This window comes from Schistocerca gregaria, chromosome 3 (assembly GCF_023897955.1).
Source record: "Schistocerca gregaria isolate iqSchGreg1 chromosome 3, iqSchGreg1.2, whole genome shotgun sequence".
NCBI classification, from domain to species: domain Eukaryota; kingdom Metazoa; phylum Arthropoda; class Insecta; order Orthoptera; family Acrididae; genus Schistocerca; species Schistocerca gregaria.
In genome coordinates this window covers 135,326,711-135,351,721 of record NC_064922.1, presented here as the reverse complement: position 1 = coordinate 135,351,721, position 25,011 = coordinate 135,326,711, and the positions used below count along the sequence as shown (strand labels likewise).

General features: G+C 38.7%; 2 protein-coding genes across 5 annotated transcripts in view; one reads left to right on the top strand and one right to left on the bottom strand.

Moving 5' to 3' along the window:
* The window catches only part of LOC126356071 (uncharacterized), a 169,731-nt gene extending 158,506 nt beyond the window's left edge, over window positions 1–11,225 (bottom strand). Inside the window, exon 1 of the mRNA XM_050006774.1 lies at window positions 9,560–11,225. Coding sequence (XP_049862731.1) covers window positions 9,560–10,218 — 659 coding nt within the window. The 5' untranslated portion in view covers window positions 10,219–11,225. The remainder of the gene's footprint in view (window positions 1–9,559) is intronic.
* A 244-nt stretch (window positions 11,226–11,469) lies between these two features.
* LOC126356069 (PRKCA-binding protein) overlaps window positions 11,470–25,011 on the top strand; it is a 127,882-nt gene continuing 114,340 nt past the window's right edge. The window contains exons 1-3 of one of the 4 annotated variants that reach the window (XM_050006768.1): window positions 12,172–12,284; window positions 17,430–17,510; window positions 22,015–22,113. In XM_050006768.1, the coding sequence (XP_049862725.1) occupies window positions 12,187–12,284; window positions 17,430–17,510; window positions 22,015–22,113 (278 nt within the window). In that variant the 5' untranslated portion in view covers window positions 12,172–12,186. Of the gene's footprint in view, window positions 11,833–12,171; window positions 12,285–17,429; window positions 17,511–22,014; window positions 22,114–25,011 lie in introns of those variants that run through there. The other 3 variants (XM_050006769.1, XM_050006771.1, XM_050006770.1) reach the window with 3 other exon arrangements.

Sequence of the window (25,011 nt, the reverse complement as noted above, 5' to 3'; positions counted from 1 at the left end):
GCCACCACCGGGTCTTTATTGTCTGGCAATGTCAATGTGAAAAATGCCAATTTGCACTGTTGTTCGGTATGCACGTCACCAACAAAACATCAGTTAGACAAGGTCAGGGAAGTGTCCAACTTAGGTTATCTGGAGCCTTCAGAGCTGCAAGGTTATGGTTCAATACGAGGAGACTAGATAAGGTACACATTGTAACTGGTGTACCTATACAGACGACACGTCACCTTAAAAGTTGACGTTAACGGACACAGGCTAAGTGACTTCTCCCTGAAATAAGGGAGCGGTTGACTTTTTGATTTTGTTTTGTATTAGGGCGCAAAAAAAAAAACTAAACTCATACGTGTCCATGTCGAACACGAAGACTAACAAGGAGTTAAAAGCGACTACACGTTAAGACCAATCGACGGAAAGAAAGACAGCTAAAAACAGGAAGTTTGAGAATGGTCCATAAAATACACCATAGAGACAACGGAGGTCTTCAACCGAAAATTAAATGTCCTTCGCCATACTGCCACGACGGATGGAAAGCAAAACGCGGTCGACAGCCAGCGCGTCTTTCGCTAAAACGGCTTATTACTTAGACAGCAAACAGGTCGAAAGGGAATTCCGTCAGGAAATGGCAAACATCAAAGGTTGAGGATAATGAGCACAAAGGGGTGGAGGATCAACACTTAAATGGCGATGGCTAAAAAGACAGTGCCCAGTACACAACCTAGCTAAATGATCTCCTCACGGCGACAGGCCCGAGAGGAGGTCGGCCAAAGCGCTGGGAGAGGTTTAATTCCCCTGAGTTATCCCCATTAAGGGAGGACCAGTGCTGATGCCAAACTGATACCACCTGCTAACAGACGGCAACACAATCATCGAAGGGAGTAGAAGAACTTGCGGGCCGAAGTACGAGGACTGCAGTCTTGACAGCTACGTCAGCGGCCTCGTTTCCCGTCAGACCGGCGTGAACAGGGACCCATATAATTATCACATTGTCTCCATCAAGAGTGAGCAGTGACAGCTTTCCTGGATCCGTTGCACTAAGGGATGGACGTTGCACAGCACACGGAGGCTCTGAAGGGCACAGAGAGAGTCGGAGCAAATGACAATTGAAAAGCCTGTGTCGCCGGAGGAACTGTTGAGAATGAAACATATCGATCGCAGCTGCGGTATGGTACATTTCATAAATGAACACGGTCCTTATCCTGAAGCCGGGTGAATTTGAGACTGGCTCCTACATGCACATGCAGGAAGGAGGTTTCGCAGAACACAGTCTTATTTTGCGTTCAGTACGCTAAAAACAGGCATATAATACACTTACACTATACGGAAACAGACATACATATACAGGGTGGTCCACTGATAGTGACCGGGCCAAATATCTCACGAAATAAGCATCAAACGAAAAAACTACAAAGAACGAAACTCGTCTAGCTTGAAGGGGGAAACCAGATGGCGCTGCCATAGGTCAAACGGATATCAACTGCGTTTTAAAAAAAATAGGAACCCCCATTTTTTGTGCATGTTCGTGTAGTATGTAAAGAAATATGAATGTTTTAGTTGGACCACTTTTTTCTCTTTGTGACAGATGGCGCTGTAATAGTCACAAACGATAAGTACGTGGTAACACGTAATATTCCGCCAGTGCGGACGGTATTTCCTTCGTGATACACTACCCGTGTTGAAATGGACCGTTTACCAATTGCGGAAAAGGTTGTTATCGTATTGATGTATGGCTATTGTGATCGAAATGCCCAAAGGGCGTATGCTATGTATGCTGCTCGGTATCCTGGACGACATCATCATCTAAGTGTCCGCACCGTTCGCTGGATAGTTACGTCATTTAAGGAAACAGGACGTGTTCAGCCACATGTGAAACGTCAACCACGACCTGCAACAAATGATGATACCCGAGTAGCTGTTTTAGCTGCAGTCGCGGCTAATCCACACATCAGTAGCAGACAACTTGCTTGAGAATAGGGAATCTCAAAAACGTCGGTGTTGAGAATGCTACATCAACATCGACTGCACCCGTACCATATTTCTATGCACCAGGAATTGCATGACGACGACTTTGAACGTCGTGTACAGTACTGCCACTGGGCACAACAGAAATTACCGGACAATGAGAGATTTTTTGCACGCATTCTATTTCGCGACGAAGCGGCAGTCACCAACAGCGGTAACGTAAACCGGCATAATATGAATTACTGGGCAACGAAAAATCCAAGATGGCTGCGACAAGTGGAACATCAGTGACCTTGGCGGGTTGATGTATGGTGCGGCATTATGGGAGGAAGGATAATTGGCCCCCATTTTATCGATGGCAATCTAAGTGGTGCAATGTATGCTGATTTCCTACGTAATGTTCTACCGATGTTACTACAAGATATTTCACTGAATGACAGAATGGCGATGTACTTCCAACATGATGGATCTCCGGCACATAACTCGAGTGCGGTTGAAGCGGTATTGAACAGCATATTTCATGAAAGGTGGACTGGTCGTCGAAGCACCATTCCATGCCCCGCACTTCACCGGATCTGACGTCTCCGGATTTCTTTCTGTGGGGAAAATTGAAGGATATTTGCTATAGTGATACACCGACAACGTCTGACAACATGTGCGAACATTACGGAATGCGAACTACTCGCTGTTGAGAGGAATTTCGTTACACGTATTGCCAAATGCATTGAGGTTGAGGACATCATTTTGAGCATTTATTGCATTAATGTGTTATTTACAGGCAATCACGCTGTAACAGCATCCGCTCTCAGAAATGATAAGTTCACCAAGGTACATGTATCACATTGGAACAACCGAAATAAAATGTTCAAACGTACCTACGTTCTGTATTTTAATTTAAAAAATCTACCTGTTACCAACTGTTCGTCTAAAATTGTGAGCCAAATGTTTATAACTATTACAGCGCCATCTATGGCAAAGCGAAGAAAGGATCCAACCAAAATATTCATATTTCTCTACGTACTACACGAATATGTAATAAAAAATTGGGGTTCCTATTTTTAAAAAACGCAGCTGATATCCGCTTGACTTATGGCAGCGCCATCTAGCGGGCCAACCATAGCGCCATCTGGTTTCCCCCTTCAAGCTAGACAAGTTTCGTTCTTTGTAGTTGTTTTGTTTGATGCTTATTTCGTGAGATATTGGGCCCGGTCACGATCAATGGACCACCCTGTATACACAGCAATAAGACTTGAAGAATGGGCACAACTAAATGCACTAACAGACAGTATTTCAGAAACAACACATAAAGAGTACATGTGGACACGCCTATATGCAACGTAACAACAATCTCCACAGATTGGACAGCGACACCAACAGTGACAGCGAAAACAGTGCCACTGAAGAGAAACAAGAGGAAGAGTACGATGAGAATGAATCAGACATAGCGTGCCTAAATGCACTGACAAACTCTACATATCAATCAAATAATACTTAAGGATAGTGAATACTACAGTAATGTGCTGGCAATCCACCCAAGAAAGCACTAATGTTGTACACGGATGAGTACCTAATAGTAGTACACAGGATTACTAGTACTATTTCTCCACTACTAACCATAGAATATTTTTTTGTGATAGGCGGTCAACAGCCATCCTATTATCTTTTTGCGTCATTCTTCAAATAACAAGATTTTATTCGTATTTCAAGCACAAATTACTGTGTCAAATGTTGCATATTAAGAAATTCAAAAACTACAAAAAGAGGACAAACGTAAACTGTGATATGAACGGCCCGTTTTAAAACAACAGGTAACATATCTTTAAATTTGCAATAAAGAAACAAAATAAATAAATAATCCACGTCAAACTGTTGTTCCCCTGGAATAGACAAGCAGTGGTTGTCAGGACATTCCTGTTACACCGGAAAAAAAAGCTCAGTGTTAATGAAGTTGTACAGATTACACAATTTCACAATAAATGTTCAAAAATGTCTCCACCGAGTTCAGTGCATTTAGCTGCATGTGTACGAACAGATTTTGTTGCTCCTTTCAGTTTCACAGGGTTGCTCTTAATTTCGTCTGTTGCATTGATAATAGGAGCAAGTAATGCCTCACGTTGTATGCCTTTCATCATCCCCCATGCACAAAAATTCATTGGTGTTAATTCGAGCGATCTGGGTAGCCAGAGACTTGTAACACCACGACCAATCCATTTCTGGGGGAAATGTTCATTTAAATGTGTAGTAATGGCGTAGAAATGTGAAGGCGCCCTGTCATGTTAAAAATGCATCTGCAATCGTCGTAGCAAGTGGAACATCTTCGAGCAAGAGGGGCATTTCTTTTCTTCTTGAAGGAATTGTTAAGTACGTCTCGCCAGTTAGACGTCCTGGGAAAATGAATTGTCCAATAAAGTGTGTGTTGATTGTACCACACCACACATTTATGCTCAATCGCTGCTGGGAACTGCGTTGCACTGTCGCATGTGGGGTTGCTTCAGACCATACGTGCTCGTTATGTAAATGGTTTATACCATCTCGAGTAAACTGTGCCTCATCAGTAAATAAAACGTATTTGTGTACCTTCCGATTCCAAGTTGCACAACTCCAAGCGAAGGGCACGATCTCCCAGATGTAATGACAAACTTTTTGTTTATGGTAAGGATACAGAATATTGACTTCAGAGTACGTCATACCTTAGATTGTGAAATGCCTAATCGTTGAGAGAGAAGTCGTGTGCTGGTACCCGGCCTACGTTTAACAGCATCCATAATTTCCTCATCGCCTTCACGTATCGAGCGCTCCTACTGATTATGAATGCTAGGTGTAAAACCCGTCTCCCATAACATTCGAAATACTCCACTAATGGTTTGTGCATTCTGAATCCTCCGAGTTGGATAACGTACGCGATATTCGTTAACAGCAGCCGTTGCGTTACCATCACATTTGCCATAAACAAGTACGATGTCTGTGTATTCCTCTGTCGTAAATTAAGGCATCCCTGTTTCATAAATAATCTAACTACAACAGTTACTGTGTGGTTTCACTTAAATACACTGTTGTGATGTTCTTTCACTGAATAATACAGAAAACTCACTAGTTTCTAGGTAGGAAACGACTGAAACAACTCAGTATCAGTTGCCAACAGTGACAAACGTTTCGACATTCTTAATGCAAAGTGAACAAATTTACTTTGCTTCTCTGGATGTTGTGAAACTACTGCAGAAACACGTCTGGGACATGTTTTATTAGAGTCGCCAGACCAGCAGCTACAAACTAAAAGGAAATCGTGCTTTACTTTAACCTCGTACAGTTTTGCGATGACTTCATATTAGCGGAGTTGCTAAATTTCATGCAAAATCTTTTATTATCCGTGACTCCGCAACTACACATTTGTGGACCTATGTTTATGAACTTTTTCCTTTAATTTTACTTGTGGAGCAACGAATTAAAATATTTGCATATCTTCGTGAATCGCACTGTATATTGAAGTAATTTATTGTAAAAATGAACGATCCATAAACGCATGAACTGAATAGGCAGCGCGATTAAGTTGCGTTGCGGTATACTACACATGATTTGTACAAGGATACGTGACCTTTGACTTTTTTTATAATCAGCCCTACGTGACAATGTACGAACCGTATTTCGTACTATATCCCATTGGTAATGTAATTACCGACGGCCCGTAATCCATGCAGACAAGAGCTGGACAAGAAATGACCCCTCCGTCTGCAAGGAAGTGTAAGAACGTCATGCAAAAACGAAATTAAAGTATGTGTACTAGCTAAGATACAAAGGAGTGACCGACACACAGCTGCGTAGTGGGCCGTGATTTACATCAATGGGGAAAGTTGAAAATTTGTGCCGGACCGCTCGCTAGGCAGATGCTCTGACCACTAAGCCATCCACTGTAGGCATCGCAACTGCACGGACCACCCTAGCACGCCTCCCCTCAACCGAATTTCGTAACTTAGCCACACACTACTGGCGTAGTGTCCCTGCCCATTATCCTCATCCCGCAGGACTTCGAGCATGGTGTGCATGTGCACCGAACGGACCACTGGCCGGCAGCTAAATGTAGGTCGTTCCTGTGTGTGTTGATTTATGATGGCTGCAGGATCAAGAATGGTGTCTTCTTTCGGACATGGCCGAAAGAACAGACACTACATACAGGGCGACAATTATTGAACTATATAAAAAAACGTAAATTAGCTACAAACCACGGTGTGTACATACTTTACTCATCATGTAAACATTACTACAGATAACCGGATTTAGGTTATGACATGTTCGATATGCCCTGCTATCATAGCAAATAAGAGTGGGAAGCATCTGGGATTGGATATACATATACTGCGAAGAAAGTTCCTAATCTAACAGTCGCCGATAAAAATACTGCAAAGAAGTGACCTTAAAAACTGACTAGGTTACATCGACATTAAGAAAGAGGTGCAGGATAGGGAGTAGTGAAGAGCCCGCGGTCGACAAATATAAAAATTAAGAGGAGATTTTAATTCGCATCGGATCGAGAACAAGAGCGTGGCTGACTGAACGACACTCAGATAAACCTTCAGCTTAGCCTATATACTCGTACTAAACTACTTATACAACATCGTAAATGAAAACTAAATAGTATTAACAAAACATATGTACATATTAAAAGCCACTGACGATGCCTTGCAAAGAATAATGGTGAAACGCATATGGCACGAAAACAGTGTTTCATTCAGCCGTCATTAGACGGTCCTAATGTAAAAATTGTCGATATACTGTGACACTCATAGATGTTAAATATTCGAGAACTAACAGTGCGCAATTCAGACCACCGACGAACAAACACAACATTGATATGTGCCATACCTAGACATAGGCGAAGGAAAATGGCAGCACAACTTGAATAAAAGAAGGGCGGATGGACTGGCGCAAAGACTTGCATGAAACCAGTCTTCGGATTTCAGACGACAGCGGCAACTACTACTGTTTAAACCTACTCTCAGTTTCAAAGATAAACTTATCTACGGAAGAGTTTAGGAAAAACATTGCCGATTTAGTCATGGTCGCCTCTAAAATGGACCGTGATTTATTCAGTAATACGAAGTGGCTCTTAGGTTTGGGGCAAGTACTTATTTGAAAGAACCGAGCGAGGTGGCGCAGTGGTTATCACACTGGACTCGCATTCGGGAGGACGGTTGTACAATCCCGTCTCCGGCCATCCTGATTTAGGTTTTCCGTGGTTTCCCTAAACCGCTTCAGACAAATGCCAGGATGATTCCTTTGAAAGGGCACGGCCGATTTCCTTCCCCATCCTTCCCTCACCCAAACTTACGCTCCGTCTCTAACGACCTCGTTGTCGACGGGACGTAAACACTAATCTCCTCCTCCTGATTTGAAAGGCTCGACTGATACGTTACATATCTCTTCGCCAACTTTCAAGTTAACTGTAATCTTTCAGCAGAATACAGACTTCACGCTACGTTATACTGTTTAGTCACCACCACCCTCTTTTCAAAACCCAATGTAGAAACTAAAGAAGTATCAGTGTTCCGTTTACTTAATCACGAGTTGACGCGTCACATTCAGTAGGGCATACGTTATGGGACGAAGCCGACAACCAGTATCAGCAGTCCCAGTCTGCTGAAAAACGCGAGCCATGGGCATATTCGTTTACTGTTTGTGCGTTACTATTTTCCCGTTTTTGTCTAACATATGCAAGTTTTGTTTGTTTGGAGGCATTAATAACAAGTAAGTCCTCGGATAGTGTTTCGCTAATGTTTTCACGTTCCTGTTGATATCAATCGATCGTTTCCAATGGTTCGTTATCAATAACATGTAAGGATGTACCAAGTTATTAACAATATGCCCCCCAAAATCTCGTGCATCTCTTTCTACACATCAATATTTTCTGTCTGCGTGAAACGTATTTGAAAGTTGGCTGACATCTTGCGTATAACCAACTTGTAAATTGCTGGTTGAAGTCATGTTTGCTGGCGTTAAATTCTAATTTCAACACATAGTGATATATTTAAATAGGAATGATTCCGGATTAATAAGAGAATGAGCACTCCTAGGCATAGTTCTAACAAGCAAGAAACCTTTGGCGATTTCTAGAGCACCGTTTTCAGCTAAGAATTTCCAAGGATACGCACATAGTTGAACAATTGTTAGACGAACAGCTATAATTACAATTATTATTTTAACTTCAGTTTCGGTGTCTGCAAATACTAGTCCGACGTGTAAAAAAACGCGCAGATGAGATGCATTCAATGACTGCCACTAAAAGCAATTGGAGCGTGTGGTTAATTTGTATGGCCTCAATAGATTATGGATATCAAAATTTATTTATATCCCTTAAAATTCAAGTGTTTGCCAGTATCCACACCACGCCCTTTTATTTACCTTGAATTGTATGAAACATTAAGCAATAATTGTAAGGTCCAATCTTTGTATCGGGCTGTGCCGATAATGCTCTCGCAGAGATGCCGTATTCGCATAAATGCTCAGCTTTGGAAATTATCCTGTAGATAACCGCTGAGAAAACTGCTCAAGAAAAAGAAAGTCAAATTGTACGTAGATTGTGGAATTAATGCTCAAAACAATCCGAAGTGCAAGGAATGCACGTACGCAAGCAGAACTATGTTGCACACATAGATGACATTTCGATTCCTGGAATATTCGAAAAATTTCAGTGACCGAAGCAAATTTCACCAATTGCAGCGTAAACAAATTGGCTAATCCGCTCTGTTTCAAACAATACTTAGCGGCGGAGTGAATGTCTGACCTCAACAATACCACGCGTCGTGAATTCAAGCAGCCGGTTCTTTCCAGAAAAGAACTGTCGACATGAAAGCATTCCTGAAATGAGTAAAAATTACCGGGAACCACTTCAAAGTTCTCACCCGGGCATTTTGAACTGCCATTCAAACCATCACTTCCTATAAACTTTTTAGCGAGGAAAAATTTTCCAGTATTGCTCTCAAAAATGGACAATATGAATTGCACTACACTGTCAGTAAGGCATGAAACGCTGTGTGTGTTAGGGAATGAAACCACTTCGAAGCTGCAGGGAAAGCATTGAAATGGTTTTTGAAAGCAGCTGACAAACACCGGACACTCCGTAATTTACACTGGCGTACAGTTTCTTTAAAGGAGAAATGGCACAAAACAATTTTATTTCATCATATACTTAACAACTTAACTGTTGAATTATTCTATGACAGGAGATACTTAGAAGACACGTAATTATTTAGATCAATGCCAGTCCTGCAATAATGCATCGATTAGATCAATGGCGGTCCTGCTATAATGCATCAAAAATACAAGAGACTTTTGGATACGTTAATACCCACTATACGTCAAACGACTGATTCATAATTTAGATCACAACATAGGTTATCTCACTACAAATATTAAAAAATTAGAACACCTTTTCACATATAAAGGTAATAATGATCGCGTACCGACGTTCAATGATTCTGTTCAATTGACGCATCATACACTTCTGCTTTTGGTGTAGAATTTAACTAAAAAAATAATTTAAACATTATGAAACATGCAATCGCACCTTTAACAACTTAAACATTAGTTATTGGTCGAAATGTTTACTTACCAACCAACATACCACGGCTTCTGGCCTTCTTCTAGTTTGACTCTTGACTCAGGCATAGAAAATACTTCTTCTAATGTTTTGAATTCAGTCTTGAAAGTTAAAATCTGGCACTCATCCTCTACACTTTCGTAAGCACCATCAATTCTTTGATACAAGTCTCTCAAAAAATGATAATCAAACATACGCATTGCAGGCCATTTTGAGGCAGCACCTTTCATTAACATCGGTCTGGAACTGTACGCATAGTTCTTAAATTTTTCTCTAGTAATATTGTGAAATACAAGCACTTCCTTCACATCCTTACACATTTCACAGTCTGTTATAGGTCTAGTAGCTTCCCAAACAAAATAATTGTTGGGTAAAATACATCGTATACCGATGGCACTCTGCACGATGTATTCCACAAATGGTATTTTCAGTACAATACTAACACACGCAACAGCAACAAGTGTTACTAAAATAAACAAACTGTGAGGTCTACGTAGTGCAGAGCCACCATCACTTTTCGTCCTAGTTTTCCTATACGTCACGTTTCTTAATTCGTCTATGTGTATTCCACAGTCGATCAAGTTTTGGTTCAGCGCAATAAACTTTTCATACACTATTCGCTCAGCATCCGAGTCTCCTTCGTGGTCCTCATCGCTGTTGTTTACAGCCATGTTACACGCTTCATAGTGACGTTTGACCACGCTCGGCGCCGAGTAGTTTTGAGTTTGACGTTTCACATCCTACTGGTAACATGATCGATAGCTATCGATAGTATCGATAACTAATGGCAGTAGCAATAACCATCGAAAGTATCGATATTTGGCATTTCGTACTCGATTTACAGAGAGTAGCTTTTAATAACTTTATGGTATTAAAATAATAATTTCTCCATATAAAAGTTATCACTTTCATGTATGTTCGATAGTCGAAGTTATAGTGTCCCACTATATTTTTAAATCGATATATTTCAAAGTGTCTCCTCCTCTAACTTGTCGGGTTGCTTTTTTACTTACACTGCCATCTGTTGGTCAATAACTAAACTAAGCAAAAAATCTGACCATCTGTAGACTTGTACTTATGTTTCGTACGGTCTTCTTCTTTTCTCTAAACGGATTTTTTCCGTACTCATGCTTAGAAAATAGACAGTAACAAATGAGTCAACGTTAGAGCTACATAAAAAGTAGAACACTGATTATTAGTAAGAGGGTTTGAAAATAACGTAGTATACGGTAACAAGATTTAAAGCCTTGTGTTGTATGGAAAGAATAGGTGGAACATGACATTAATATTGGTGCGATGTATAACTAGCAGTTAAGTACCAGAGCCAGAATGTCCGAAGGACTGTGTTTCATACCTTTAACAGTCGTCTCTCTTCATATTCCGCTCACGCGCGGACTAGTGCGAAAAATACTGGTATTGTGTATGTCCTTTTGCGTGTTAATCTCTTTCATATTATCCGTAGACAGAATTTACGATGGAAGCTGCAGAATTCTTTTTCATCGTACCCGAGATAATGATTCTCTAAATATCCTTCAAATAGCGTGACAGAAATTTACATTCTACTGCTGTTGAAATATAGCTACTGTAGGGACAGTGCCTATTTTAGTTTGATTCACAAACAGGAACTTAAAGCTGACGAGTAAACACAGTGAATAGCTCTAGTTCCCAAATCAACACTGCGGTGTTTCCCAATGTTTTTAATACGGCTGCCTATAAACTCCTGGTAAACGAGACGTTTTAAAGTTAGTTACATAATTCTCGTTTACTTTCCATGTTAACATCATAATTATAAACGCGTCTACGCATTATTGGTAACATTAATAATGTCATATTCTTTCGTAAGGTATGTTTTCTATGTTGAAGTGCGTGCCGTGCAATAACCGCACAGGAAACGAGTTAATCCGGAAGCCAGAGACTGATAACTGGTAAGTATGCCAACACCTGTCACCAGTTGCCGCTTGACGACTTCAGTTCGTGGTCGTACGAACAGTTTGTATTTTACAGTGTTTCTGATTTTTGTAAAGTTAATCGTCACTGGATCCTTTCGTTTCGTGAACTGTTTATCAAGTTAAGGCACTTCTGATACATTGGTCACAATGCTCGTGTTATGTAAACCCTCTGGTATAGTTTTGACGTCTAACATGCGGTAGAGAGAGGTCCAAAAAAAAAGCTACGTAAACAGGCAAACAAACAACAAAGTGACAGTAATAAACATAAGTACCAATGTATCTAGCACAGACGATGCTCGAGTACGAAGACGACTACTTTTTAGAAGAAGACAAGATGTAAGTGTCTTTTCTATTCTTTCAGTTAGCTAACTACACTTGACAGGCATAACACATGTCCCCAGTTATAAGCCACTTTTAAAAACGGATAAAAAGCGCGTGTTTTTTTTCAAAAACTGCCACGAATTCCACTTGTATAAAAACCGATGTATCCAGAATCAAATAAAAAGTTTTCAGACACACCGTGCTGTCATTAGTAGTTTTAATTACCAAAGTCAGGAGGATGCTATTGATTCTTGAAATTAAAAAGGAGAGACCTAAGTGAAACATAATTGCAGTTCAGCTGACATTTATTTGGTTTTTATGTTTTGTTAATGATTTTTGTATCATGTTAGATAAGGAAGGCGCCCACAAATGGCTGAGTACTCACCTATTTTGAGAGGGCTCTATGGTGGTGTCTTCAGTGATTCCGACGAGGAAGACAGTTATTTTGGTACCATGGAAGATCGCATGTATGTTAACATTTTGTTTTTGAATTTTGTTTTATTTATAGTAGAACCTTTTCGTTTTGTCTTTTGCTTTCTATGGTGATGGGTGATTAATTTCTTGTCTCCAAAAATTTGTCGTGCTTACAGAAATGAAAAAAAAGACAAAATAGGGATTACATTGAGAATCTGTCAGGAGCTAAGGAAGGTCATTTTAAATCTCCCTGGTTAAAAAGGCAGTAAACCAGTTAAAAATCTCAAATTGCATAGTTATTGGTATTAGCAAATGTTTTATTTTCATCATTTTTTTAAAATAAATAAACCTTGTAATGAAACGAGTATGTTAGTTGATAAACACACATTTCATTAGTGTTATTGGTAGTAATAGGAATAAATTATTTGTGAAAATATGTGTAAGCCATTTTCGTAGATTTTTTTTTTTGGTCTGGAAATCATTACTGATTTTCTTGAACATGTCAGTTTCATCCAAACAGTGCGTTGTTGCTATTTTCAGTCCTAATACTGTTCTCAAAGCTATTCTGTCATGTGCAAGATTCTTCATCTATGTATAACTGCTCCAACTACTGCTCTTGCACCTGTTTACTGTAGTCAAACCTTACTCTGTTCCAGGAATTATTTCCAGTCACCCTTCCCCCAGTTACCAAATTAACTATTCCTTGATGCTTCAGGATGAGTCAAGCTGTGCCACTAATTTCGTTTCTCTTCTTTTAACAGTCTGCTATACAAAACATTCAGATACAAAGCATGAAAAATGGAATTTGCCTTAGGCTTGTAACTGGTTTTCGAAACATTGTACGGAATATGGTACTGTTCATTGCCTTCGCAGAAAGCTACTTAGCTTAGACTTCCTCTGTTGTTATTATCGGTGATCATTTCTCACTGCTGTTTATGCCAAATAGCTTCATCACACATAAAGAAACATAAAAGAGTAGTCTAACAAAAGAAGTATGGTACACTTGACTTTGGTTTCATCTTCATTGTTTTATAAAATCTCATAAAAATACTCCAATCTTGTAAAAGTTTTTGCATATGGACATATTGCATACTGTCTTCAAGGTAAACTGAAAATAGGCTGCATTGGATTACCTCATTGGTCTCATCCAACGGACTGTAAATAAGAGTTGCCAATCAAGATACTAAATTTTATTATTACTATGTGTATTATTAAACTTATAATTAAAAAATTAAGCTTTTACACGAATCTAGGTATGAACATATGCTCTACAAAAAATGGAAATATGGTTTACATAATGAGAATCTTTATTAAATGCGGCTTTCTGTATGAAATTTTATCAAATATGTGATTTGTAAACAAAATAACAGAAAACATTGATTTGGTTTTTAATTATAAAATAAAGTTTGGTGCTAATATTACATTAACTCTTGGTCTAGTAATTAACAATATGTAACAACTGTATCAAAAATAAATAATTTGTTAGTGTGTTTTCAGGAATTTCAAAAGTAGGTTTACATAAAATAAAAATAATTAGAATTCTGAAAGGAAGTCTATTTAAGCATAATTACTATTATAAACCCATGTTAAAAGTGAAACCAAGATGGGAATGTTAGCAGTAGTTGACAAACTGTGTGTACTACATGCAGCCTCTGTATTGGAATGTGCATCAGCCCTGGCATTGATCACTTCATTACGTTGTTTCCTGGTCTGCTACTTTACAACCTCATTAATCAGTCCTGTTCTGTATTTATCTGATTTACCCATCCATTCTTCATCATACTTCTGTAGTACCAACCATATTTCAAAAGCTTTTCTTCTCTTATTGTCTGAACTATTTATCACCCATTTTTCATTTCCGTACAAGTCTGCACTACATACACATACTTTCAGGAAAGACATTCTGATATGCTTATGTTTATATTCAATGCTAACAAATTTTTCATTGCCTGAAAGCTTTTTAGGTATTGCCAGTCTGTATGTTATATTCCTTTACTTATGCCTTTGTCATTTATTATTTATTTTCTAATGGTGGAAAAGCTGTGGTGGAATAATGTCAATATTACGAAAGGAAGAGATTGCTACTCATCATATAGTATAGATGCTGAGCTGCAGGGGCACAAAAAAAAGGCTACTAAACATGTAAGCTTTTGGCCAGAAGGCCTTCTGAACACACACACGCACACACACACACACACACACACACACACACACACACACACACACACACATTGCAGCTCACACATTGTAGCTCACACACGCGACCACTGTTTGTGGCTTCCGAGGCAAGACTGTGAGCAACTGCGCAAGATGGGAGATGCAATCTGGATGGTGGAGGTAAGGAGGAGGCTGGAGGGGGGAGGAGAATAAAAGTGGGGTACGGATGGGGGACAGCAATGTGCTGTGTGCAGGAGCATACAGGGGCGAGGTAGGAGGAGGGTAGGACAGCTAGGTGAAGTTAGTGCCTTTGATATCTCTCATGTACGGCTATTGGGATCTCCCCAGCACTCCCATTCGCAACAGCTTCCAATCATTTGACGGTAGTTAGGGCGATTTCCAGCTGCTTGTGAATGTTAACTAACGCATCCCGTGTTTGAGAGCAGCACTCACAGTGGGGCTCCAGTGTGGTTGGTGCAATGTTTTACTGACCAATAAACAAATAACTTTCTCTTTTAATTTGTTAAGCAAAGATATTCCTTATTTTCTTTAATAACTGAAACAATTAGTATGCAAAATGAGATTTCTGTTAAGACAACATAAAAACCTGGGATGAAAGTTACTAGTTTCAAGAAACATTTTCGAAGTTATAGATGCCATCCAACTAAGTGTACGATAAGTGCAGATAATATGTGATCCTATTGAAAGGAAAAACTGGTTGTAACACAATATGTTAGTTACTTAGTAAATCAGAAATGCCAGTTTACTACAAAGTAGATTTTGCCCACTACAATTATAAGTTCTCAAAATTCTCTGAAATGTGCATTTATTCATGCTGTTGCACACATAAGTTCTAGGTGAAAGATTTTTTTACAGTGACTGTAAATCACAAACACTGATTTGCAAAGAAATAACTTATCCACAATGAATGTGACTCACTCCAGTCCTATCACTGGCATCTCATCGCATCAAAGGCAGGGCCACCTGTGAAAGCAGCCTTGTAATCTGCAAATGTAGCTGCAAACACTGTGCCACATTCTATGTCGGCATGATAACTAATAAGCTGTCTATCTGCATGAATCACCACTGCCATACTCTGGCCGAGAGTTTGCTGGACCCAGTTCTGGAATATGCAACTAACACCATTTGCCTCACTGTAATGACTGCTTCATGGCTTGTGCCATCTCATTTCTTCCCTCCAACTCCATCTTTTCTGAATTGTGCAGGTGGCAACTCTCGCTACACTGTACCATTCATTGCCGTAACACCACAATCTCAGACTTTACACCCACACATCCTTTCTATTCCGCCATCAAAACTGCCTCCTAGCAGCTATATCCTGTCCCCATCATATCACTGCACCCCCCCCCCCCCCCCCCCCCCAACTGTGGTTGCTGCTATTGTAAGATGCAGTGACAGTTGAGCCTTAGTGTCCACTGACAGTAGTAGTGTGTGTACAAGTTGCTATTGTTTTTGTTGTTGCATGAGTGTATGATTTTTGTTTCTGAAGAATGACCCTGTTTAAAAGCTGAAAATATTTACAGTGTGCTTTTTAATTGTGCCTATTTGTGATTCAACACGTTGCCTCTGTGCTGAGCAGCAGTCTAGCCTTTCCATATTATTAAACAATGCAAAATCCAGGATGGGTTTTGTTGTGCCTATCTGCAACTCAATATCTCCACTGTAATGTTGTCATGTTTCCAGATTGTTGGTATTGCATCAACCTGCTGGAAATGATTTTCAGTGGTATTAACCAGATAGATGGATTTCACAGCTCTAGTGCTTTAATGCTTCAGGCATGTAAAAAATATTTTCTGTATCAGTTCATCAGTTCAGCGTCATAAGAACCCTGAAGCTCAGTGTCAGAGTGATTTGTTGTTATGCATCATATCTACCACTCTGTGACATTTTTTTTGTGTGTGCGCGTTCAGAACATAAAATGTAAATTTCCCTTTTTTTCTGCGTAAAAGATTCATCTGTTTTCACACAGTATCCTGACAGAGATAAAAACTTTTTGGTTTTGATGGAGTGATGGATTCTCTCTGAGCAGACAAGTTGTATGTTATGTGTTATGTTTCTGGGTATCAACCAAAGTATTTTTTTTTTTTTTTTTTTTTTTTTTAACACGTGTCATAAATTCAGTGTCTTGAGAATTAAGACTATGGTAAACACACACTTACAGTGTACCGTGGCTTTTACATTGTGTGCTGCTGTTGGTAATGGTTGCATGATGAATGATGTGAAGTGAACACAGTGAATCATGAGTGAGATGTGGGTAGCTAATCATAGGGCTCATTGATATTTTCTGTGATTCAAAAAGAAGTTAGCTGGACTTTGTTTCATTTGCAGAAATTTAAGCTGTGCTGTTAGGTCCCAACCAAATTCCAACCTCAGAAATTGTGACGTATTCAGAAAAAAGTGAAATATTTGTGACAACCAAAATTATAAGATTGAGAAATTCTTACTGGCATACTATCACCTAATTGGCCAAGAACAATGATAACAATCTGCCAGCACCAGCACACTGTGGAAGATCCGTGGTATATTGTAAGTGCACTTTAGACAGGACTATATAACAAAACAAGGGATTCAACAGGTAAATGGAGAAACAACACATTTAGAGCATAATATGTATCCACTATTCAATGTGCCGTTATAGCTATCTATTCACTGTATCATTAAGTAGGCAGCTTTGTAGGTAGGGGGATTTTTGCACATTTCTCAGCTCCAAATATTTACATGAAATTACTTGGATTGAAGTTATTTGTGAAACAGGTAGGAAAGAACAACAGTTTTGACATGAGATTCTTGCTGCACATTTTTGACACAAACTTCCTATACTTGGTGCATTACATCCACTGACAATGATAATAATGGTGTTAATAGTTTTGTGACAACAGCATAGGAATATGTTCAGATTTTCAAGATTTCTCCTTAAATGTACATCTTTGAATAGTGTGTATAATTTTTCCAGCTAATTTTAGAACTATACATAACTGGACTATTATTTGTTTTTCTTGCACCCCTTCAACTGCATGTAGTCCAGAATTACAGGTAGCAACATGCAGGGAAGAAAAACAACGTACTGGTCTACATGTGAGTGTAGATGTGGTTGATGAACTGTGAGTATTCATAACAGAAGAACAAGGAATTCCACATCCTGTAAAAATGTTTGCACCTCTCAATTACATTATATTAGGTGGTGCTTTTGTTCCATATATGCAATATGAGGCTTCCTGTAAAACGCTAACTATGTCTGTAGCATTCTTGGATGTGTATTTTTGTTTCCATTGCCATGTATATAGTGCCATTGTCATTAAATGTAACAAAAAATTGAAAAAAATAAACTGTTTTGCAGAGTGTAGTTCGAAGCAGATTTTATTATCCCTTCCTACTCATTTTTGTTACCTAATAACAGTCAAGAGTGTCAAACTGAATGTTGTTATATTACTGTGAATATTACCTAGAAGAGGTGTAGTATAATTTGATCTATAGAGCATTAATACATCATATGTTCTATTATAGCAGTCAATTAGATGTGAAGCACTGTGGTTGGTTTATTGGTATATCCAATATTTTATTGCAATAACAGTATGTTCAGAAGCACAACTGTAAAACTAATGAATGAGGTTGCAGTGCTTTTATGAAAGTATTTTGTTACTTATGCTCATCTCCAATAACAGCTTTGCTTCATTCGCTAAATGCATCAATCATCCAAAAAGTACTTTCATTCTCTTGAGTTGCTATCACTGACAACAACCATAACACAATACTTGTAATCTTAAGAATCTCTCATTTGTCAGATGCAACCCTAGAACCAAAAGTTCTTTTCTCATATATACAGTTAATAAATATTTAGCAAACCCAGAAGTACAGTATTTTGTAGGCTTCATTTGAGCTTAGTCTGTAATGTCATTAATTTTACTGCCATTTTAGCCCCCTTGTAGAGGCTAACCACCATAATACAATCTCCTATTACAAAACATAAAAGAACTTTCTGAATTTGGATCAGTGTACAAGTATTTGGCAGATGGATAGCAATGAGGTTGAGTGATAGATTGACTACAGAATACTCACAGTACAGGAACGAATATTTGAAAAAAAAAAAGAGTGAATTAGATTTTAATTTGACAATTTCGTACTTTATTACATATCAAAACATTTGATAATTGTTTCACCACTTCCTCTTGTTAATTTTGACACAAATGCTCGAGGGTTAATTGATTTGTTTTGCTTTATAATTTGTCACTCAAAATGTTTCATAGTTGTCTTCAAAAATTACATGTAGGCACATCACTAAGTTTGCACTGCATAAATGAGTAGGTCAGTATTTTTGCTGTTGTTTTTAAAACGATGGGTTGCTGAGCAACATCTTATATCCATCTGTACATTAGAAAATAAAAAGTAAAAGGTAAATATTTCACGCATTCCCTTTTATTTTAAAGATTAATATGGAGATCCCGACTGGGACCTTTTGCTCTTTGTAGGAGGTGCCATTACTAACTGATCCACCCAGGCATGCTTCGTGGTCCTGTTCTGTAGGGGGGGCGGGGAGGGGGGGCTAATGGGGTTTTCTTTGGTCTGCAACACATGATTTCTCTTGAAACATGTAATTATGCGATGCCAGCAAATAGTTTAGACATTTTTTTTTTTTTTTTTTTTTTTTTTAATTGTCAGCTACCGGTCTGTTGAACCCTATTTATGTGCATATTACTGCACTGCAAAAGTCCTAAATTATGGTAAAGGCACACTTATGTCCACAACCAGTACAAGAGCAAGATGATTTTTTTTTTTAAAAGGGAAGGGAGGGAGGTTGGGGTTTGTGTCACTCAACCTTTATGTAGCATTAATGCTTAGGGGTAACCCAGCATTGCAGCATTTAATTGGGTTGAAGTCTTGTCATGAAAATCTTCATTGTGGTTTTTCCAATCTTTCTCTCTACATCTTTTTGGGGGAATGCCAGAATAGATCCCTAAGGAGATTCATGATTAATTCCTGCTACATTCATTGTGTAATCAAACATTCATGTCATTATCAATATTTCTGTTTGTCAGTAGGAAATTAAAAACTATTATAAAAGAAGAGAAAGTACAAGGGTGGTTTGAAAAATTCTCAGAATCACCTCGTGAAGTCAGTGCTAGCGCAACAAGTTGCTCATCTGATATTCATTGAATTATTGCCTGTAAACATGTGCCATGTCAGTGCTCTTGGAAGAGAGCCGTGGCTGTGACATGTCTCTGTTGTTGTTCCCACGTAGTGATTTGCAACGATGGAAAAAACTGAGATTTGAGCAATGATACTTTGTAAAGAAAGATTTGAAACCAAATGATATTCATGCCGATTTCCAAAATACACTGGTGGCCAAATGAATTTAAATTTGGTCGGGAGAGCTTAGATGATGACCCACGCAGTGTTTGGCCAAGATGAATCACTACTCCAAAAATCATTGCAAAAGTGCACAAAATGGTCATGGAGGATTGCCAATTGAAAGTGCATGAAATTGCTCATGCTTGCCAGATGTCATCCAAAAGGGTATATCACATTTTAACTGAAGAATTAGAAATGGAAAAAAATTATCTGCAAGATGGGTGCCGTGACTCTTGACACTGGGTCAAAAACACATGAGGATGGTCATATCAAAACGATGTTTGGCCGATTTTAGGAGAAACTAACAAGATTTTTTGCGCCGGTTTGTGGCCACCAATGACACTTGGGTGCACCACTATACCCCAGAGACAAAACAACAGTCAAAGCAGTGGAAACATGCCGATTCTTCGCTGCCAAAGAAAGCTTTTGCGCCGGTTTGTGACCACCAATGACACTCGGGTGCACTACTATAACCCAGAGACAAAACAACAGTCAAAGCAGTGGAAACATGCCGATTCTTCGCTGCCAAAGAAAGCAAAGACAATTCCTTCAGTGGGAAAGGTCATGGCATCGGTGTTCCGGGATGGTAAGGGGATTCTGTTTGTAGATTAACTCCCCACTGGGCAAATAATTACTGGAGAATACTATGCTAACCTCCTGGACAAATTACTACAAAAGACGCCCGAAAAGGCCAGGTTTAGCAAGGAAGAGTCGTTCCATCAAGACAATGTGTTCCCTCTCACATGTGCCGTCGCCATGGAAAAATTACACGAACTAAGGTATGAGTTGTTGCCACACCCGCCTTATTCACCTTATATGGTTCTGTCAGACTTCAGTCTCTTCCCAAAACTGAATATTTTTCTTAGTGGATGAAGACACACTTCAAACAAAGAATTGATGGCCGCATTTGACAACTATATTGCAGGCCTGGAGGAAACTCATTTTCGAGATGGGATCAAGGCACTGGAACATCGTTGGACCAAGTGCGTTAATCTACAAGGAGGCTACATTGAAAAATAAAAATAGTTTCAGTAATGTAAGTACTGTTTTTCTATTCCATTCCGAGATTTTCTTCAAACTACCGTCATAGTTGTTACATGTACACAAGCAATAAAAATATTCATTGCGTCTGGATAGTTGAGCACATTAAAGTGCCTGCTTCTGGGTCATGGGAAGGCGTGCTGGCCACAGATCAAATCCGCCTTGGGGATTAAGAATGGAGCCTGGTTTGCAAGCCAACCTGGATGTAGTTTTTAGGTGGCTTTCCACATCCATCAAGGTAAATAAATACTGGGATGGTTCCAAGTCCTATCTCAGATAAATATTCCATAAACAAGTTGGAAAATGTTATTAAATTAGATTGTGTGACAAACACTAGACACAGACACAAGGGGTCATGGATTCATCCCCATGGTGAACTGGCAGTACCTAGGGGAATGGCGATCTTATTTAATAATACCTATACACAGCTATGGTCAGTTCTCCACATAATAGTGACAGAATATCAGTTCAGATCTGACATTAGCTGGATAAAGGGCACCAGAATGGCTAGATGGACAAAAAATTTCATTTAAAAAGTAGCATAGTTTTGATATAGTGCTGGTTTGCCATTGTTATCACTTATATTTGTGGTTGTAAAATAAACTTTGCAGAATCTGCTACATTTTAGTTTCGTTAATGTCAGTAATATTCCATGCTATGAGCTCTGGTATTTATTGTGAATTTATCATATCATCAACATTTTTGTCTTTGAGAGAAGGTATGAAAAGGTCAGATGCTGCTATATTTGTTTCTGAGGTAAATAAAATAACAGTTTCAGTGTGTGTACATTATTTGTGTGTTATTATAGCGAGAGGGGATTTGCCTTTTGTAGGTATCTAGGAATTCTTAATGATTGGGTTTGATAAAATCTTCAATCTTGCAAGCTTTAGTAACTGCTCTGAATGTAATAATCGTAACCATGTGAGCAACTTAATGGAGCATCACAGTTGTATATATCTGTTATTAGTTGAAGCATCTTAACTCACTTGACTGTAAATTCAAATATGTCTCTGTAACAACATTATATGAAATCCTGTAATTGTTGAGAATGGTCTCTTAGTTTAAAGGCTGGAACTGTTTTTAGAGCTATCTTTTCATAATTAAATTATTTTAAATTTCGGAGTTCCCTTAGCTTTTGAATCACTTTTGTGAACAAATGAAGAGGTTTTACTGCTAAAAGTTCTTCCTTCATTAGCATGTTAAATATTTGTTGGGTAGACCAGCTCCATCTGAGAACAAACACAAAGAAGTGGAAGATCATATCCAAGAATGCAGGGAGACTGATTCAAAAAGTGAAGGAGAAAAGTTGTGTGACAGGTAAGAAAATGTATTAACTGGAACATGTAAAAATCACATCTAATTACAATGAAAGTATGTAACATGAAGTTCATGATGCGAGGGTTATTTGGAAAGTAAGGTCCGAATTGCTGCAGCTAATCAGATGTGTCACGAACACCGAAATGCACATGTGCACCGAATCCAGGCATGCTTTGCTCACCAAACAATGCTATTTGCTTTAATATTCTTGCTGTGTACTGTTCGCAGTGTCAGCTCAAAATGTTTAAAACAGTTGTTCAGCCTGCTGACTGTGAAATACAGTCAGTGGTTGAGTTTCTGACAGAAATAAATGTTGCAGCAGCAGAAGTTAATTGCCATATAAGTGAGATATATGGCTGCATCACAATGAATGACAGGAAAATGTGTAAATGGGTGATAGTTTTCAAGAACAGATGGGTAAAAGTCCTTAATGAACATCTATCAGGCCAACCATTAGTGATCTCAGATTTGGTCAAAGCCATGAATGAAAAGATTTGTGCAGACTGGCGATTGACAATTTCAGCATTGGAGTTTCTGAATGTGAGTAGATCAACTTCACACAAATTGAAAAGTTGAAATTTTCTAAATTGTGCACACATTGGCTTCTGAGGCTGTGTACTGAGAAAAACAAAATGGAAATAACGGCTTGTGCTCTTAATTTTTTGGATCGGTATCTCTAGGAAGGTAATCACTTTTTAGAGAATGTTGTCACGTGGGATAATAAATAGATTTCTCACATGACCCCCAGAGTCAAAATGTCAGTCAACCGAATGTTCTCAGATATCATCACCAGTGAAAGCCAAGGCCAAAGCAGTCAATTTCAACATGCAAGGTTATGGCAGCTGTGTTTTGAGATATACATGGAGACTTATTAGTCAAGTTTATGCAGCCAGGGACACCAATAAATGCAGCTGCTTACTGTGTTAACCTGACAAAACTTTGATGTGCAATACAGAATAAGCTGCTTGGTCTACTGTCATATGGAGTTTTGTTGCTGCATGACCCCATTCTGCCATTCATACCCAAAGGCTGATCAGATCTGTTGGGAATAGATTGTCCACCCACCTGAGTGATTTTAACTTGTTCCGCTACCTAAAGGAGTTTCTCGGTGACAAGTGCTTCGCAACAGATGATGAGGCGAAAGAAGCAGTTAAAGATTGTTTATCCTCAAAGGCAGCAGATGTCTATGACCAATTGATTAAAAATGTGTAGAACATTATAACAAATGTGCAGACAAGAATCAAAACAATGTAAAAAAATACAAAGGAATTAAATAAAAACTGTTTCTTGAAACAATATGTGATGGTTTATGTTTTATAATAAATCAGGCCTTACTTTCTGAGTAACTGTCTTAGTGAAATGTATTAATACTACTTGAGTATTATCAATGGAAGCACATTTAACTCTTAAGTTTTGTGTATTTTAGTTGCTGAAGCTGCATTTTAAAGTCCATTATTTGATTTGCTAACATGCTATCAATTTCACAAACAACATAGCCCTTCAGACATTAACAGATAAATTCAAATTATGAGAACACCATGTTGTGAATATCATAATAGCATAGTCACATATCTTTGGTAAGGTGGTGTAAATTATTGTCCACTTTGAGTTAGTGTACTCATTATGATTTCCTTGTTATTCCAAGCATTCGTACTATCATTTGTTATTTTATAAACAATGTAGGAAAAGACAGATTGCTACTTACCATAAAGAAGACATGTCAAGTTGCACAGAGGCACAATTAAAAGACACTTACATAAATCAGCCACAGACTTTATCACTAAAAGGCACACACACACACACACACACACACACACACACACACACACAACTGTGCCAACTCCAGCATCTCAGAATGCATTGGCCTCACCTGTTCATTACATTCAGTTGCTTCATTTGCTAAATGAGTTTTAGTGGAAGAAAATCCAAATATTTAAATGTGATGTAATTATTTCTATAATTTGTTTTTAGTATGTTAATGAGAATTGCTTATTTTCAATTGTCACTATTGTCTTTCACTCTTATTCTATGTCATATGTTAAGATATAATCTAGATTATTTTTTCTGGGTATGTTAGTTTATTTTTTCTGGGTATGTTAGTTTAGTTTATGCAATTTTGCAATAATGAAATTTTCGGTGTAAGACAACGAACAAAAATCATGAAAGGCAAACTCGCATCTAATGTTGATTGGTGTAATGTGTGTAAACAACTATAATAGTACAGAGCTATTAGTAGCTTACGAGGTGCTGTACTACTCTTCTTCTGTATAATTGTAGGCTTCCACGGTCATTGTCACTATCAACAAAATTATTCTGGGCTGTTGAACACATTGTCAGTATATAAAATAGTCTGACGTTTCAGCCACTGTTGCAAGTGACCTTCCTCAGGACTATGTGCTGAGCTGCCTGCTGAAGGAGAGAGACTTTAGATATTGTATATTAGCAGAGGAAGCTGTTTTTGTAATTTGACAGGGTACTTGAGGATAGGAGGAGGGATGTTAGGCATTCTGTATTGGTCAAATATTATTCCATGTCATCAGTGGATAAAGATGTACTTGATTGGTGTTTACGTTATTTCTTGCCATTGGTGAAAACAGATGAACTAGAAGCAGGTAGTGGCTGTGACATAGTGCTGTTTACTTGTTGCCAGGTGCGGGCTGTGGAGTGCTTGCGCTCTGTGTACATACGATCACCACAGTTCCCCTGTGCTCCTGTGTGATTTGCTTCGTGCATGCTGTCCTCCTGTAGCATTATCACTACAGGCAGCCGGAATGCCGTCCTCTCTATTCATGTTGGTGGGTCACTTGGCTATTTGTATCACATCTCTGATCTTCCTCCTCAATATAAATGGATGCTTTGCCAGTATGCGGGCTGCTTGGAATATTACCTGTTTATCAC